The 15,196-nt window shown below is 40.5% G+C and overlaps 1 protein-coding gene across 1 annotated transcript; it reads right to left on the bottom strand.

Annotated features, from left to right (window-relative positions):
* Positions 1 to 937: 937 nt before the first annotated feature.
* igfbp2a (insulin-like growth factor binding protein 2a) lies at positions 938 to 13,159 on the bottom strand. Its single transcript, XM_020642184.3, has 4 exons — positions 12,603 to 13,159; positions 3,292 to 3,473; positions 2,021 to 2,161; positions 938 to 1,543 (listed from the first exon to the last, which is right to left on the bottom strand). The coding sequence occupies exons 1-4, from the start codon at positions 13,000 to 13,002 to the stop codon at positions 1,385 to 1,387; spliced, it is 882 nt and encodes a 293-aa protein (XP_020497840.1). The 5' UTR covers positions 13,003 to 13,159; the 3' UTR covers positions 938 to 1,384.
* Positions 13,160 to 15,196: the final 2,037 nt, after the last annotated feature.

Raw genomic sequence — 15,196 nt, 5'->3', positions numbered from 1 at the left:
TTTTAATATTTGGATGAATTGCTATCCAATTCAATTGCAACTCTGAGCAAGGAATGGATAGAAACTTTTAAATTAGGTCGGATAGGTATGACACATTTTTTAAGAAGCTGTGATTGGTTAATCAAAAAATGTAGCATAAGTGTGATAATTTGTAAAACATACTTTATAAGTATATAGCCTGCAAAATGTTTGAAATCACATGTCCATTTGTGCAGCAGCTTCTTCACATGCTGATTGTTACAACAGCCGGTAAAGAGCCTTAATTAGTGATTGGATGCACCTGTTGAGGTGAGCACATGTATAAAAACTCAACATGCATGTCTCAGTTTGTCCTGAAAGAACTCAGAGATGGGTTGAAATGTCTGTGTGGTAGTGTTTGGAGAACATTTCTCTGTTTTGTCCTCAGGTTGAGAAACTCTTAAGCCTGTTAAAAGTCCTCCTCACTGCTCCTAACGGTTTAACACTTTATGAGCTCTCTTAAGGGCTAAGACACTTTGTGAATAACTTTCATCCTTACAAGGATCTAGTCCTAACTTTGAGTGGAAAATGTCCTGACTTTAAGAATTTTCTTAGAATTTTGCCACGAGGAGCAACGTTTAGGAGGTTTTGTGAATATGGCCAAAGTAATTTAGCTGCTTCATGCTGCAAATGCTAGCATGCTAAAGTTATTATTTAGCTCAAAGTTAGATGTGCCAACAGGGGGACAGCCTCGCTTAGTAATTTGCATGATTGTAGTCTTTTTTTCAAATGCAACCTGGTTTAATTAAAAGTTTAAAAACTTGCAAAACAAACAGTTTTTTCAACTTTAACTTGATTTGTTGAAATGTAGACTGTATTGCCTTTTCCTGTTTTTCCTCAAATCCAACCGCTTTTTAAAATGACCCTGCTTCTCGTGCACAAGATTTAAAGTGAAACAGTAAAAACAGACAGGCGTGGATTGAAATTATCACCATTTTAATAGCATTATCTGTTAATGTTGTTTAACAGTAGTCTGCAAACTATGACACAATAAACTCCTAAAAACACCAGATATGTTGAAGGCTTTTCCTTTGTTTTTCAAAACATACAGTACAAAACACAGATAACAGAGCAAATCTGAGCAAAGTCACATTAGCAAAGCGAAGTCACCGACTCCAGCTGACATCTACTGAATATCTACGAGTCTTATCTTTACTCCTCCTAAAATTAATCTGCAGTTACGTCCTACGCAGCAAGCTGGATTCTACCATTTAATCCTTTTTGGTGGCTAAGATTTCACACGTCGCTGTCATCAAATGTACTAGAGACGCAAACACACAGAAAGATAAGATATAGCTTACTCAGATGTTTTTTTGTTCCCAAGTACTTTACAGTTTTTTGTTTTTTTGGGGGGTTTAATGCCACTCTATATCTGGGCCGTGTCGGGGAGCTCCAGCTCCAGCTCTCTGAGGTACTGGCTGCAGTTGGGGTCACCCCTCACAGTGGGGGCTGATGGGATAGGTCGGCCGGTGTGAGGGTTGACGCACCAGCACTCACCCCTCTGACCGTGGAGTGACATCTTGCACTGAAAACACAAAATCAACTTTATTCCTGCATGTCATTCTTTGAATTGAGTCATTATTCATGGTAATCGTTTATTTGTGCAGAAAGTTATAGTTTAATTTTGGGTTTAATATTTCGTATTTTTTAATTTGACTCCATTTCATTTAATATCTTGAAAATATCTTTAAATTAGGAGTCTCATTTTTTACACTTTGCAACCCTAATATACTGCAAAAGATTTGCACTTTTATAATCCATATGTTTCAATTATATCATCTTCCTTTTTTCTTTTTATTTCTTCACATTAAGAGGGTTTAAACAAACAAAAATCTATGCAAATGTTTTTTTTTTCCTCAAGTGGTAAACCTATGACTGGAGGGTCTTTTTGACGTAAAAATAGAAAAACATTTTTGTCTGATTTTGCATTTCTAATGCTTTACACACCAGAGGCCTGAATCCTGCCTGCCTTCCACCCTCTGTTTCAAACTCCTGGAGTCACCTGTTTGAGGTTATACTGCCCCCTCTTGTCACAGTTGGGGATGTGCAGGGCGTACAAGTCTTCCAGGGGACCTCGGTTATCTCTGAAGGGCATCTTGGATATCCTCTCCAGGATCTGGTCTAGCTCCTGCTGACACTGAGTCTGAAAAAGGAAAAAAACACTTGTCATGCTTTCAGGCCTGTATAGCTTGATTTGGGTGTGTTAGCAGCATCAGGTTTCTGGGTAAAATGATGTGGCTTGCTGTGAAAAAAAGTTCAGTACAAATTATTCTGTTTCTTCTAACTTCTGTGCATGCATATTAGAATTTGTTTACAATGGAATATGCCCAAGAATTCATGAAAATCAATGCACACAAGAGAAAGTAGCTGTACAGATGTGTTTGCAAAGCAATCACAACTTTCTAACTTGCTACATCAAATCTCATAAAAAAGGCACAACACACACACACACACACACACACACACACGCGCGCACACACAGACACACACATTATAGAGCAATGGGGATTTCTGTAATGAAGCAAATGAATCGTGTTTTCTTGCCAGTAATGAATAACAACTCCTGCCAGTGACCCCAGGTTTACCTCCCGATTCAAAAGGAGCCAAATGTCTTGTTGAGACAGTAATACGTTTCTGGTAGAGCAATAACTTTTTTAATGTTTTTTTGTTTTTTTATGGTGGAAGGAAAGTACCACGATGCCTGTTAGAAATACCCCGTAAGTCAAGCCTCAGGGATCAGGTGCATTTGAGGTCAGTAAATATCAGATTTTTGATTTAAAAGGCGGAAAGGAAAACATAAACTGGAAAATTACACTTTTTCTTCGTGCCAAATCCCATTAAAATGTATATAGTGTTTCCCTCTCAGGCTGTAAATGAATTCAAATAGAACTATCGTCAACAGGCATTACTGTACATTTAAAGATTTTTTTAAAATTCAAACATGAACCCACTGCATAACCAGAGTGAGGCAGCACCGCACTCCCTTTTCTTCCCTACTCCACATTCTCAGTCTCAATGGCAGCCATGAAACAGAACACATTGTGCACCCTGTTTCAGCTCTTCTATCTTCAATATTGGATGGTTTCTTATTGAACTAAGTGGGTGTTTTATAGGAAGTAAAAGGTAAAGTGAAAGAAAGCACCTTTGAAATATTTTCTCGTCTTCAAACTGTTCAAATGATCATGTTAACTTTTATTATGTATTGATGAAAAGTTTGCAAACATCGCCACCACAGCTACATGATGCTAAAGGGCCACCTTCATAATGCCTCACCTGTTTGGGCCGTGCAGGTTTTGTCTCCTCCACCTTGTTGGTCTTCATCTTGGCTTTCATCTCCTGCCTGTGCTGGCGTACGGCGCTCTCTTTGGGGCCCAGCCAGGTGGTCTCTTTGCTGGGCTTCCTGATGGCCGGGATCTCGCTCACACCCTGCTCGGAAAGCGGCTCCACGGCCTCACCTGCGGGGTTTGGACACACACTTTTGTGATGTTGTGAAATGTCTTGTTCAAGGATACTTTAGAGGACCTTTTGGCCTCTGAAGTCATTTGACCAATGACTTTTAAGGAGATATTCTCCTCACGCTGTCATTTCCATAATGGATTGGCCTTTTTAGAGGCTCAAAGTGAGGTGAAAAAAACTATGTACTACACTGATCATTTGTCAGAGTGACACAGCGAGAGGTCTGCTCTGCTAAAAAGTTTTTTTGATAAAGGCTGCTCCACAGGCGGCACCCTGACCCTGCACACTTTGCTCCTTGATGCAATGCAATGTGTGTAATGTCCAAGCAACTACCCCTCTTTTCCTTTCCTTCTTCTTGTTTTGAAATAATTTAAACAACTTTTTAAGTCGTTTAGCAAATTTCCCAGCTAGCTAGACCAAGCTAATCACTTTTCTTTCTGTCTGACTTTGAATTTTTTACCACTTCTTCTTGATTGTATATTTTTGGTTCGGCTTGAATTCTGTGCAAATATCTTCCCTTTGTGGCAATTTCCCTCCTTGTCACAGCTTACATTTCTCTTAAAGATTGCGTGGTTAAGTAGTGGGGGTACACCTGGAAGGGTCCAAACCACTGTTAAAGTGCTCTGAAATGCATCAGCACAATCAGTGAGTCACTACAAGCCTTTTTCACAGAGTGAGGCAACCACATGCAGCTCTGTTAACAAGCTCACTGGCTGAGAAAAAGTTGGCCACTGCTGAACTTTAGTCACACTCAGGTTTCCATGGTTGCTTCTTTTCCTTAGTAGTGTGATTTTAATTTCATGAGCAGATGTTAAGAGTAGTTATAAATGAGTTCTGGTTATAAGGCTTTTTTGCACTTTTCTTGATTTAGAAGTCTAAGTGATGATACGGTCTATATTTAAGGTCTCGACAGATCCCTGCAGCTTTGTCATTAAAGACACAGTGTCTTGAAAGCCAGGAAAAGAGAGAGAGAGAAATCAGAAGTTTCTGGGAAAAATAAGTCAAAATATTTGGTCTGTGAAAATATCTAACCTAAGTACCACTTTTTTTAGCTCATAAAATATAGCAAACAAGTCCATAGCTTCTGAACCACTTAAAGACTCTTAATGTGCAAAATGCTCTTCGCTAGCTAGCATGTAGGATATGGCTACTAACTGGGTAAGGTTAAATGAAGTTACAATGTCAAAATATGTATAAAGCAACAAAACAAACTTAATTTAAAGATTGCAAATCTTTTCTTGGATGCATTTTCAGGCCCAACATTGACTAAACTACAGAATGACAAACATCTACCGAGCAACTCAGTGCGTTAAAACAAAATGGAAAACACTAATGTGATTGCTGCAAAAAAAGAGAAAACCTATAGGCTATCAATTAAAGTATTTGGGAATATGCTTATAAAACAAGATTTTCCAATTTAGACAAGTAGTAAATTGTCCAACTTCTCTTAAAATCAATTGCTTAGACAGTTTTTGTCATGTGAATCTTTGTCAAATATCAGACTTCCTGTGGTCATCTAGCCATTCCTTCAGATGGTTTTCATTCACTATACTGTCTCCTCTCTTCTAGGAGTCTTGTTAAACATCAACCTAAAAAAACTCTCTTCAAACAGATGGAGCAAACAATGTGAGAGGCCATCAGGTCCAACCCAACATGTTATTTCTGACAACAGAGCATACTTAGGGAGTGGAAAAGGAGCTTCACTGCATCCAGCTGATTTTAGACGAAAAGTCAAAAAAGAAAGCAACTAGTCTAAAACCTTAGCTTGTGAAAATGATGAACATACAGAGCAGGAGGTGGTTACTTTTTGTAGGAAAGCATGTATTTCTCCTTTGCAGAACTTCACTTGACACCCAAAGGAAAGAAGGGAAATAAGCACAGACAGGAGTGAAGGTCAAACTGTCGGCCAGAAAGTTCACAGTTATGCAAGGACCAAGCTGTAACTTGCAGACTTGTGGAAAGTCATCTGAGGGGCAGAGAAAGAAAGTGAGTGTGGATACTCTGCAAGAGGTAAATTTGACATCCGGTTGTAGAATATGATTACAAAAGGCCTAACACAGAATGGGAGAAAGGAAATTCCAAAACGAAGCAATAACAAGGTGCTGGCGCCTTTCGCCATCAGATAGATCTGGTGTTGTTGGACTTGAGTTCCCCCTATGACGCTCCACTGTGCTCTCTCTGGTTTTCCTTTGAAGACTTTGCAAAAGAAGGGGCAAAAGTCAACTGAAATCAGGTGTGTGTTCAAACTCAGGAGTATCAACAGCTGGGGAGCCTTTTGTTTTGCTGTCTTACATAATCTCCACAGTATCCAAAGGCCAGAACCATCACTCCCTCTTTTCTTGAAGAAAGGAAACTTGAGACGTTCACTGTCTGTGCTCGCATATAGACACACACAAGAAGGTATATTTCATGAGCTGCGATCTCCCTATTGAATGTATACGCACACACACAAACCCAAAGGGTCAGGACCCCACTTTCAGGGGGCACTAGGCCTCTGCAGTCCAAGCCGTTCCATAGCGGTGGGCTCGGGATCAGCAGTGTCAACAGAGCAGCAGGCCTACTGTCCAGTCTACTGCTTGAGTTAATCCCAGCACAATGGTGCAGAGAAGCTTGCTTTCTATATCTGATCCATGTCAAATTCCCAGATGGCACATAGGCCAGAAGTGTCATGTCTGATTGCCCAGGTTCAGGGTCAGCTGAGCGATTGGCAAAGCTTGGACGAGTCTTAGAAAATGAAGAGGTTATGAAAGGAAAGATACAAGCAGGACTACAAGACTACAAGATTTTACCTCCATCTAAATAAAAAAGACAATTGGTTATGAATTGGCTTTGGGGTCTTAAGTCTCGCCATGCACTTTGTATTTTTAGTGGTTAGCTTATAGAAAGTAGGAGATGTCAATTCAAGTATAGCTTTTCTTTAGTATAGGTTGTGTACCTACAGATAATACCATAGAGATGAGCTGATAGGAAATTAAAAATGTATTCAAATTAGACTATTAATGGAAATTGTTGGACAAAGAAACTGCAAAAACAATTTTACACATACCCAAAACAAACATTTCTGTGTCACTGACTTGATCGTTTATCTTTTTTAATCAAATTGAAGTTGTTTTCAGCTCAATATGTTGATGCTATGCAAGTTCCTGTTGTTGGAACTAATTTAAGGACACGTAAATAATAACTTTTTTGTTGTTTTTAAAAAAGCCTTTTCTTTATAAATCAAGCAGCTACTTGATTCCAAAGACATCCATTGACTTAGAGAAGCCAACTGTGGACCTACCAAAGCATTAAGAAGCTGATTTGGGTAGGTCTGAGCAATATTCATCAAAAATGTAACCTTTCTTTTGAAGGTGGAAGTGTGGAAACTGTAACAAAGCATATCTTTCTCACTGTGGAGCTCAGAGGTGTGAAACGGGTCATGTTGCCACTCAAGAAGTTGATGAAAAGGTCTGCCAAGAGTAGCTGCAGTTCATCATCCATTATGAAGTGGCACTGTTTTCCTAGAAACACAAACTCAGCAAAGTGCAGATTTGTTTACCTTCCAGGCTTTCTGGCCTGCAACTTTCATCCAAAAGGATAGGCTCTGGCATGCAATGCCACATCCAAGGCCAAATATCTTCCTAACTAATGGCACCGCAGGGTGAACCTTCTGAAGATTGTATGGGACCCAAACTAGGACATGAACTTGGGCAAGCTGAAACAAATTGAACATGTAGGGCGTCACATGAAAACTGCATCCGACAATCATTCCTAATCGATGTGAGTGGATAAAACCTCTGAGGTTAAAGCTTCTGTTTTACTGTATTTCATGGTCACTAAAATGTCAACAACAGTGTTACCAGGGCGATGGCCAGTCAGGGTTTTAAAAGGTTAAGGGACAATATAAACCTACTGTAGAGTGTACAGAGTGCTATTCTAAGGTTGCATGTTTTTTTAAACTATAGAATGGATTGTTACACCATTTGGTACAGCCAATCATATTACCCAGAGGATGAACTCTATAAGCTTTGAGACTCTAAAGAACCTGTTGAGAACCGTTTCAACTCCTTCATCTCCATTCTTAGGCAGATGAAAAGGGAAATTTGAGAAATAAGCCCCCAATCATGCACTGTTGGAAAGAAACTAAAGTCATAAATGGTCACACTCTGCAAGCTACTTAGCTAAATAAAAATCAATCATGGAAGGTATTAGCCCATCAACCAATTTGACTGGGAAAAATTACTTATGAATACTCAAATTTGATGTCAACAAAGACATACTCAGGAAACTGAGAAATAACATAAAAATCAGCTTTTTAGTTGAGGCATGAAGAAGAAATTTCCCCCCTCCTAAACTCAAAACTTCTTATATCCCATCCCCGCCGGTGTCAGTAGTATACTAGACAGTGTTCATATTGTCTTAAATCACCCTTGACCCCCCAAAAAGCAGGGTGGGAAGTCACTGTGGATCTCTATAGGCACAGGGAGATTCTTGGCACGGATACATGTGAAGTCGACGCCTGCGGGGAGATGGTACGAATGCCCCTGTTTTTGGAGACGCCTGTGGGGGGATTATCTCGGAGCTATTTCAGTCTATGCGGGCTCCGTCTGGATGCCCCCGCAGGTACACAGGAATGCCCCTTGTTAGCTAACTGTGTTATGTCAGTGACTAGATGGCACGGGAGTTTTCCACTTTTCTTTCCAGCCCATTTTGCCTCTCCATAACAACTTTTATAACACAACTGACACAAAAAAACCCTTTCTCCCTGATTGTCAACATCTCAAACAGACTTTGAATATATTTGATGAGAGATAAAAGGTTGTTTGGAGGTTTAATAACCAACCAACCAACGGTGTCTTGGACCAAAAAGTTGGCACCATTGGAACCACCTATGGGCTCTGTTTAGGCTAGGTTAATCAACTTCCTTCCTCTGAAGGTCATAAATGGTGAAATCCCAGTCAAAACAACTAAACGTCCATCCAAACTGATTCAGGGAAATATATTTGGGTCCAGGTTTCTGTGAGAACAGAATATCAAGTGATACTGTGCATAAACAGAGAATATAGGGGGAAAATTTGGGGTTTTAGTTGGAGAGTCAGCTTAAAATTAAAAGAAACATGGAATATTTTTGTAGTTAAAGTCTGGAATTGAAATGAAAATATACTGTCTGAGATCATATCTATGTTATAGTTTGGAAATTTCAAATTGACCCATTTAAAATAGTTAGGTTTATGTTTCAACTTTTTGAACCCTACAGTTGCACCAAATGGGAATCTCTTATTTCATCCTCCAATTTTTGCCACGACATACAGAAGTCAAAGTGATTATTTTGTATGGTTTTAAGATCTTTTTATGAAAACGTTATGGTGTCAAAGTGCAAACGGTCCACTCCACTTCAAACTGATCAAATGTATATGTTACTTAATTAATCTCAGGATTCTCTATACTCCATCAAAACGTGTACTTATTAAACCAAAGTCTACAAAAACACATTATTAGACCACCTTGGCATCAAATTGAATCAAACAAACGTTTAACTCCCATTCAATGCAAATAGTATTTTCAGGTTATATGAATAAAATCAAATATATCTTCTCAAATACAGAGTGAAGTCTCCTACAGAAGCACACGTAGGCTATCATGCAGCACACAAACACACTGATCACAGATGCTCAAGAGGGTGGGAGGTTTTAGGGAGGAAATCTGAGCACACAGGGCTTGGGTTTTTTGGTTTTATTCAACTTCACCAAAGAGCAATTTGGAATTTTCATGTTTCCAATTCAGATGTTCAGCTGTGACTGGATGAACCACATATCTGTGTGGTCGCATGCATAAAACGTATACGTCTGGGCACCACAGAAACATCAGAGGCTCGTTGGTGCATTAGGAGTGTCATGCAGACACTTCTCCATCTCTGCAGCTTCGATTAAAGCCAAAAACCATAGCATCAGCAGTGCACATTTTAAGTGGCTGCACTGAGATCTTTGAAATATTGAGATGCAACTATGAGTTCATTCAAATTCTAGTTAATTGGCAGAAAATAATCAGTGTGGCCCAAGCAGAAATTTGCATCTGCTCTCTGCACCCTGGGCGAGTGCATTTTTGGAGATTTATAAAACAATATCTAATTACTAATAGGCTGTAATTAGGTGCTTGGATAATTTAAAACAGAGAACAAAAATGGCCTGAGGTCGGGACCACAGAACAAAATAAGCAAGTGCAGTGCCAGTACACTTAATCCAATCAAAGTTTCATTAAAAGCAAACAAAAAGCTTAATTGGTTCATTGTTTCACTTTCTTGAAATCATCGCTGCAGGCTTTATTTAGCAGCGGGGGGATAGTTAGAGGGTCATAGGAAGACTGGATCTGACCTTTTGATCGCTTTTCTTGTAGTTGTTTTAAGTGCTGATCCAGGAGTTTTCAGGGATTGTATTCCTGCCTGTCATTGCATTTTGTGCAGGATAAGACCTTTAAATCAATTCTTCAAATGCATTAAGTGCTGTAAAACCCCTTTAATGCTCACATTCACCATATTCTAACGGCAGCCATTTTTCCTCTGACTGCACTTAGGGTTGGGAGCTAAAATGTTAAAACATGATTACTTTTGTGTCTCAGGTTGCATGTCATAAAAAAGCGTGTGATTGGACAGATGATTAAATACCACTTTCCTGATTGTTAAGCATCTGGAATAACGATGAACAGTAAAAATACAAAGGAACATCGAGTCCATATTTCAAGCCAAAACCATTTTGATTGTATAAAACATGAACACAAAGTCTCAGTGACATCACCCATTGGTTTCTGGAGGGCGTTTCAAAGCCAAAGGATGGTGGTCACCATAAAGATATGCTATCTTAACCTAATGTGATTCATTTAGCGAGCCAACCCTTTTTCACTCCTATGTGGGGATCTTTTTTGTTGTTGTTAAATGTTAGCCCTGCATTGTTTTGTTGTGACACAGTAATGTCACACAGAACTATATCGAGAGCCAAAGTTTTGGAGGTGTTATTTGTTTGTATGGCTGAACGAAATAAGCTGTAAAAACAGGATGACAGGATGTTGAGGCTTTCAAAACATCCAGATAAAGCAGCAGCAGTGTTTCATTCTTTGCCCATGTCTTAGCTTAGCTTTGTTCCTCCTTCAAATAAGTACAGCCACTTTTATTCATAAGCAGCCTTTCTCCCCTTTTTTTTTTTTTTTTTTACAGATTATTTCTCTGGAGCAAATGACTTTCAATAGGAAAGTAGCCAGAACTTTTAAGGTTTTTCTCCACCGTCCTCTTGTGAGCTGCTTTCCATCAGTGATTTAATTACTTCCACTTTTTGCCGCATATCTGAGAAGAATTAATGACAGGAAATCAAGTGAGTGTAGTTTAAATCAGGGCCAGAAACAGTCAGCAACCACCTGTTAGAACAGCTGTAACACTGTTGAGTTATAGTAAAGGAATCAAATCAAATATAAGGTGTAGAAGTGGAGGAAAAAGCATTTCCTAGCAGTTTTCTGGTGGCCTTTTCAGCCTTGCTTTTTCTTGGTAAAAAGCATTTATCTTCTTCCGTCTTTTGACCTTGGGAAACACTTTGTACTCTTCGCTCAGGCCACTCTGTCTTTGTCAGAAATCGCTCTTCCATCTGAGGTAGCTAGCCTTTTGTCCGAAACAGCCTTTAGAGCCAATTTCTAAGCTCTTACTGCGATTTGGGACACTTCTGACTTAATCTCAGAGCTTTCAACCTGCAAGAGTGAACACACAGCAAGGCCCAAAACCTGAGGGGGAAGGAAAATCATTGACATCTAACAAATTGCGTTCTTGCAAGCAAGTCTTTACATGATGTCTCCGAGTAATTTGTCTTGTTTTGCTCTTGTGTAACTCTAAAACTCAGGCATGTTTTATTGCAGGTGGAGGTTACGAAATAGTGGAAGAAAATGATTATGATGGGTGGTTATCAAAAGTGTTGTAAGGCTTTTTGTCAAGCTCTGTCAGCGTGCTGGATAGTCCTTGCAGAGTGCAATGTTACTCCAGTAGTTTCTCGAAGTTCAGTGCCAAAATAAACACGTGTCAATCTGGAGGTAAACTCTGACAAAGCCTGGATTTTGTAAATGAGTATAAAATCACATCCGGCAGGCTCCGCTGGTCACTCATTGCCTGTTTTACAGCCTCAAAATCAGCTGATTAATAAAGCCGTTGACTGTTCTTCCTCTCTGTGACCTTTTCTTGTTCAAAAACACACAAACATGGACCTTCATTGTGATCCTCCTGCACATGTGTACAGCTTATTTTCAATGCAGACAACCTCGTTAATGTCGTCACTGTCAACAGCAGGTTATAGCTACGTCTGGTCAAAGCTTAAAGTCCACTTTTCCAATCAATACAGCATTCCTCCTGCTGTCCTTTTCTCTCTGTTTCTCTCTCCACTCCCCTGTAGAAATGTCAACATCAATACTATGATGTTTTCTGTGTCCCATCCCACTGAAAGTACAACTTTCTGGGAAGTTCTGGGAATTCTTTTGCAGGCCACCTTGTTGTTTCAGTCGTTTAGAGGCAGATATCGGGGAGAAGGCTGCAGGGCCAGCTGTTTGGTGCATAGCTGAGGTGGGCAGAGTGATTTTCTTTTTCCTCCTTTGTTTCTCTCTGCTCATGCACACCACGATGATTCAGGAAACTTTGAACAGGTCTGTGCAACCCAGATTTTACCAGGAGTGTATGGAAGTGTCATGCAAGAAGCAAAAAAAACAACTCAATACTGCAGGAATATAAAAAAAAGACTGCACACTTAAAGACACAAGCAACACAAAATTCACGGCAGCAGATCTGAAAATGGGCTTGTCGAGCAATTTTCCATAATATTTTAAGTTGTTAGGAAGATGTGAATGCAACAGGGGTGTTAAAAGGCAAATGAATGATACAAAAAGCATGCATTGCAAACAAGAAAGCAAAACTATGTGTTAAATCATAAAGATAGGCTATCCTTCAAAAAAAGTGCAAAATGATGAGTAGAACTTCCCCATTAAGCAACAGTCCCTGCTTGACACAGATTTTGGCTCAGCCTTCATGACTCTGCAAAATTTCTACTCTATTCCCCATGCTGCAGTCTAGACAGAGTCATTAAAAATTGATAAAAGACAACCAGATTTCCAGGAATAAAGCGACTAACCACTGGTTTGCTCCCGCTGCTCGTGGCTGTAGGTGGTGGTCTCGGTGTCCACTTTGCGCCGGCACTGGCCCTGGCCCTGCACCAGTTGCTCCAGGGGAAGCTCCGAGTCGGGCGTCGGGTAGCACCGCAGACCGATGGAGCACCTCGGGGTGTACACGCCACACATCTCGCCCTCTTGCCGGGCGCACACGGGGCAGCACCCGCAGCCCGGCTCACGCACGATCTCCGCGCAAGCCTCGGTGAGCTTCGGGCACAGCGCCTGACGCTCCGCGGTGCAGCCCGGGCAGCGGAACACCATCTCGGCCAGGGAGGCACCGGCGAGGGACGCAGAGAGGATCAGCAAGCTGCAGCCCGCGTACGACAGCATTGTTGGAGGCATGAGGGTTCTGGGCATTATCATGGGGCGTTAGAAGGCAATCCCAAGAGGCAAAAAAGGGGACGAATTGTGCATGCGAACAGGTGAAGCCGGGGGCTGGGAGGGCTGCTGGGTCCTACAAATTCCCAGGTTTTCTCTTGGGGCCACATGTTGGTGTTGATGGGAAATTATAGACATTGGATTTGGTTCAAATGACACTTTCACAAGAGAAAATGTAAAATGAGTGTGTGCTTCTTTATTAATTTCAACTCAGATTAGTTTGCCCCAGGATGAGAGTAAAGGTCTTAAATGTTTAGTTAAATTGGTTTATTTTGTTCAAGTTTTTAAGGTCAATGTAAAAATGATCCATTACTCCATACATGTCTTCTTCTTGTAATTTTGTCTAACAAACACCTTCATTATATCATTGAATAAAAACACAACAGGCATGCAGGTGCAAAATATTTCTAAAAAGGTTCACCTCTAGAACATGAATTCCTGCTTATCCTCATTCATTGCCCTAAAAAAGCATGTTTAGCTTAAGTGACTATTGTCATCAGGATTTTATTTAAGGTTTCGAGGTTATGTAGCCCGGTAAAAAGAAATCTGAAAAAAGAGGGGTGTTGGATAGCCTGTAGCAGTTATGTTGTGCATCTCATGTACAGAGGCCATAGTCCTTGTGACAGCGGCCATGGGTTTGAATCTGACCTCTGCCCTTTGCTGCATGTCATCCTCCACTCTCTCCTCCCCACGTTATCTGACTCTTCAGCTGTCCGATCAAATAAAGGCGAAAAGGCGGTTTGATTTTGTCGGTCACAAAGAGGCATCGGTGTTCATTTCAGCCTGTTTCATTAACAGGTACAAACTCCTCAAAGGAGCTTTAAGGGCAACACTCGTTATCTTTAAATGAAACCGTTCTGCTTCCACCTTATCTCTCCAAGGCTACATGAAGTGGAAAAGAACCTCCTGAGGCACAATAAATACAAATACTATCCTTATTGTGAAACCGAATTCAACCCTAGACATGAATCCTGTACTTCTGCTCAACAGTAGACAGTAAATTAACCACCCCCCACCCCCCACCCCCCGCCTGAAGGACTGCATTAATATCCTTACTGCATGTTTTCTTTCAATCAGCGCAGCCTGCCCCAAATCTCCCAGAATGCATAAATAAACAAACAAACAAACAAAAGGACTATGTGCAGAGCATTCCGAACATGGAAAGACCTCCCTGCTGTGGCAGGCATGTCCATTGACACTCAATTAAAACTCACCATGTGTACAGTAATGCTACTGTGCACATATAGGCTACAGCAACGTTTCCAATCGAAAAAGCTCCTATTAACCCTGTGTGTGTTTATCCAGAAATAAAATGTCCTCTGCGGAAATAAATGCAGATTATTTTGTTTTGTGGGTGCACACTGATTTGATACTATTTGGGGACAGAAAGGACACATTTGAAGCTGCCTTGTGCCCCATTGGTGTAAATCAGGAGGATGCCTGGAGGCCTTGTTTGCACACAGAACCTCACATGTCACATTATGAAAACCAATGCATGGAAAAGGAGCCGGCTAATATGCCCAAACAGGCCGCAGTATCTGCCCATGTGTGCAAAGTTATCCCCACACCAAGGTCACTCACTTAAATTTCCTCCCCGTGGAAACTCTGGATAAACTCCACATTGATAGAAGAATGTATGGGATTTCTGATTGGACCAGGATGCATACAGAACACGTGTTCCTGCAAGTACACAGAGCAGCCTTTTTTAACAATTTACCACTTAATTTTCTCCCCGTATTTAGCATTTATGAGCAGTATACAAACACGTAATGAATGCTCTGTAACTCAATAAGATGACAATTTAAAGCTCCTGTGAGGAACTTCGGATCTGTGCAGGATTTGGTGCCTTCTGTGGACAAAGTGTGACCTTTTATCTCTTTTGCTCAACTTGTCCTCCACATGGTTGTGTTTTTCAACAATAAGAAACCGCCTCCTGTTTTCTTTTAACAATCAAAAATGTCACTGGTTCAAGAAATGTTGCCATCTGATGTTTCTATTAAATAAAAAGTCTCAAACTTTGAATTTGGACCAGGAGCTGAACATCGCAAACACCAATAGGTTGATTATAAAGCAATAAAGAGCCACATTTTACAGCAACTATCTCGGACGTTAAAGTGTAATAATACACTGTTTCAAGTGTTATTTTAAGAAGGCTTTCTGGAAGATTTCTGCAACGACT

Source organism: Labrus bergylta, chromosome 24 (genome assembly GCF_963930695.1).
Source record: "Labrus bergylta chromosome 24, fLabBer1.1, whole genome shotgun sequence".
NCBI classification, from domain to species: Eukaryota; Metazoa; Chordata; class Actinopteri; order Labriformes; family Labridae; genus Labrus; species Labrus bergylta.
Note: the sequence above shows the minus strand (reverse complement) of the source record. Positions and strands in the feature narration are given on the sequence as shown.

Coding starts and splice junctions, on each gene's coding strand:
- igfbp2a (XM_020642184.3), bottom strand. CDS start 13,002: ATGATAATGCCCAGAACCCTCATGCCTCCAACAATGCTGTCGTACGCG. Junction 3,474..12,602: donor GCAGCGGGAGCAAACCAGTG/GTTAGTCGCTTT, acceptor CAAACCCCGCAG/GTGAGGCCGTGGAGCCGCTT. Junction 2,162..3,291: donor AACCTGCACGGCCCAAACAG/GTGAGGCATTAT, acceptor TTCCTTTTTCAG/ACTCAGTGTCAGCAGGAGCT.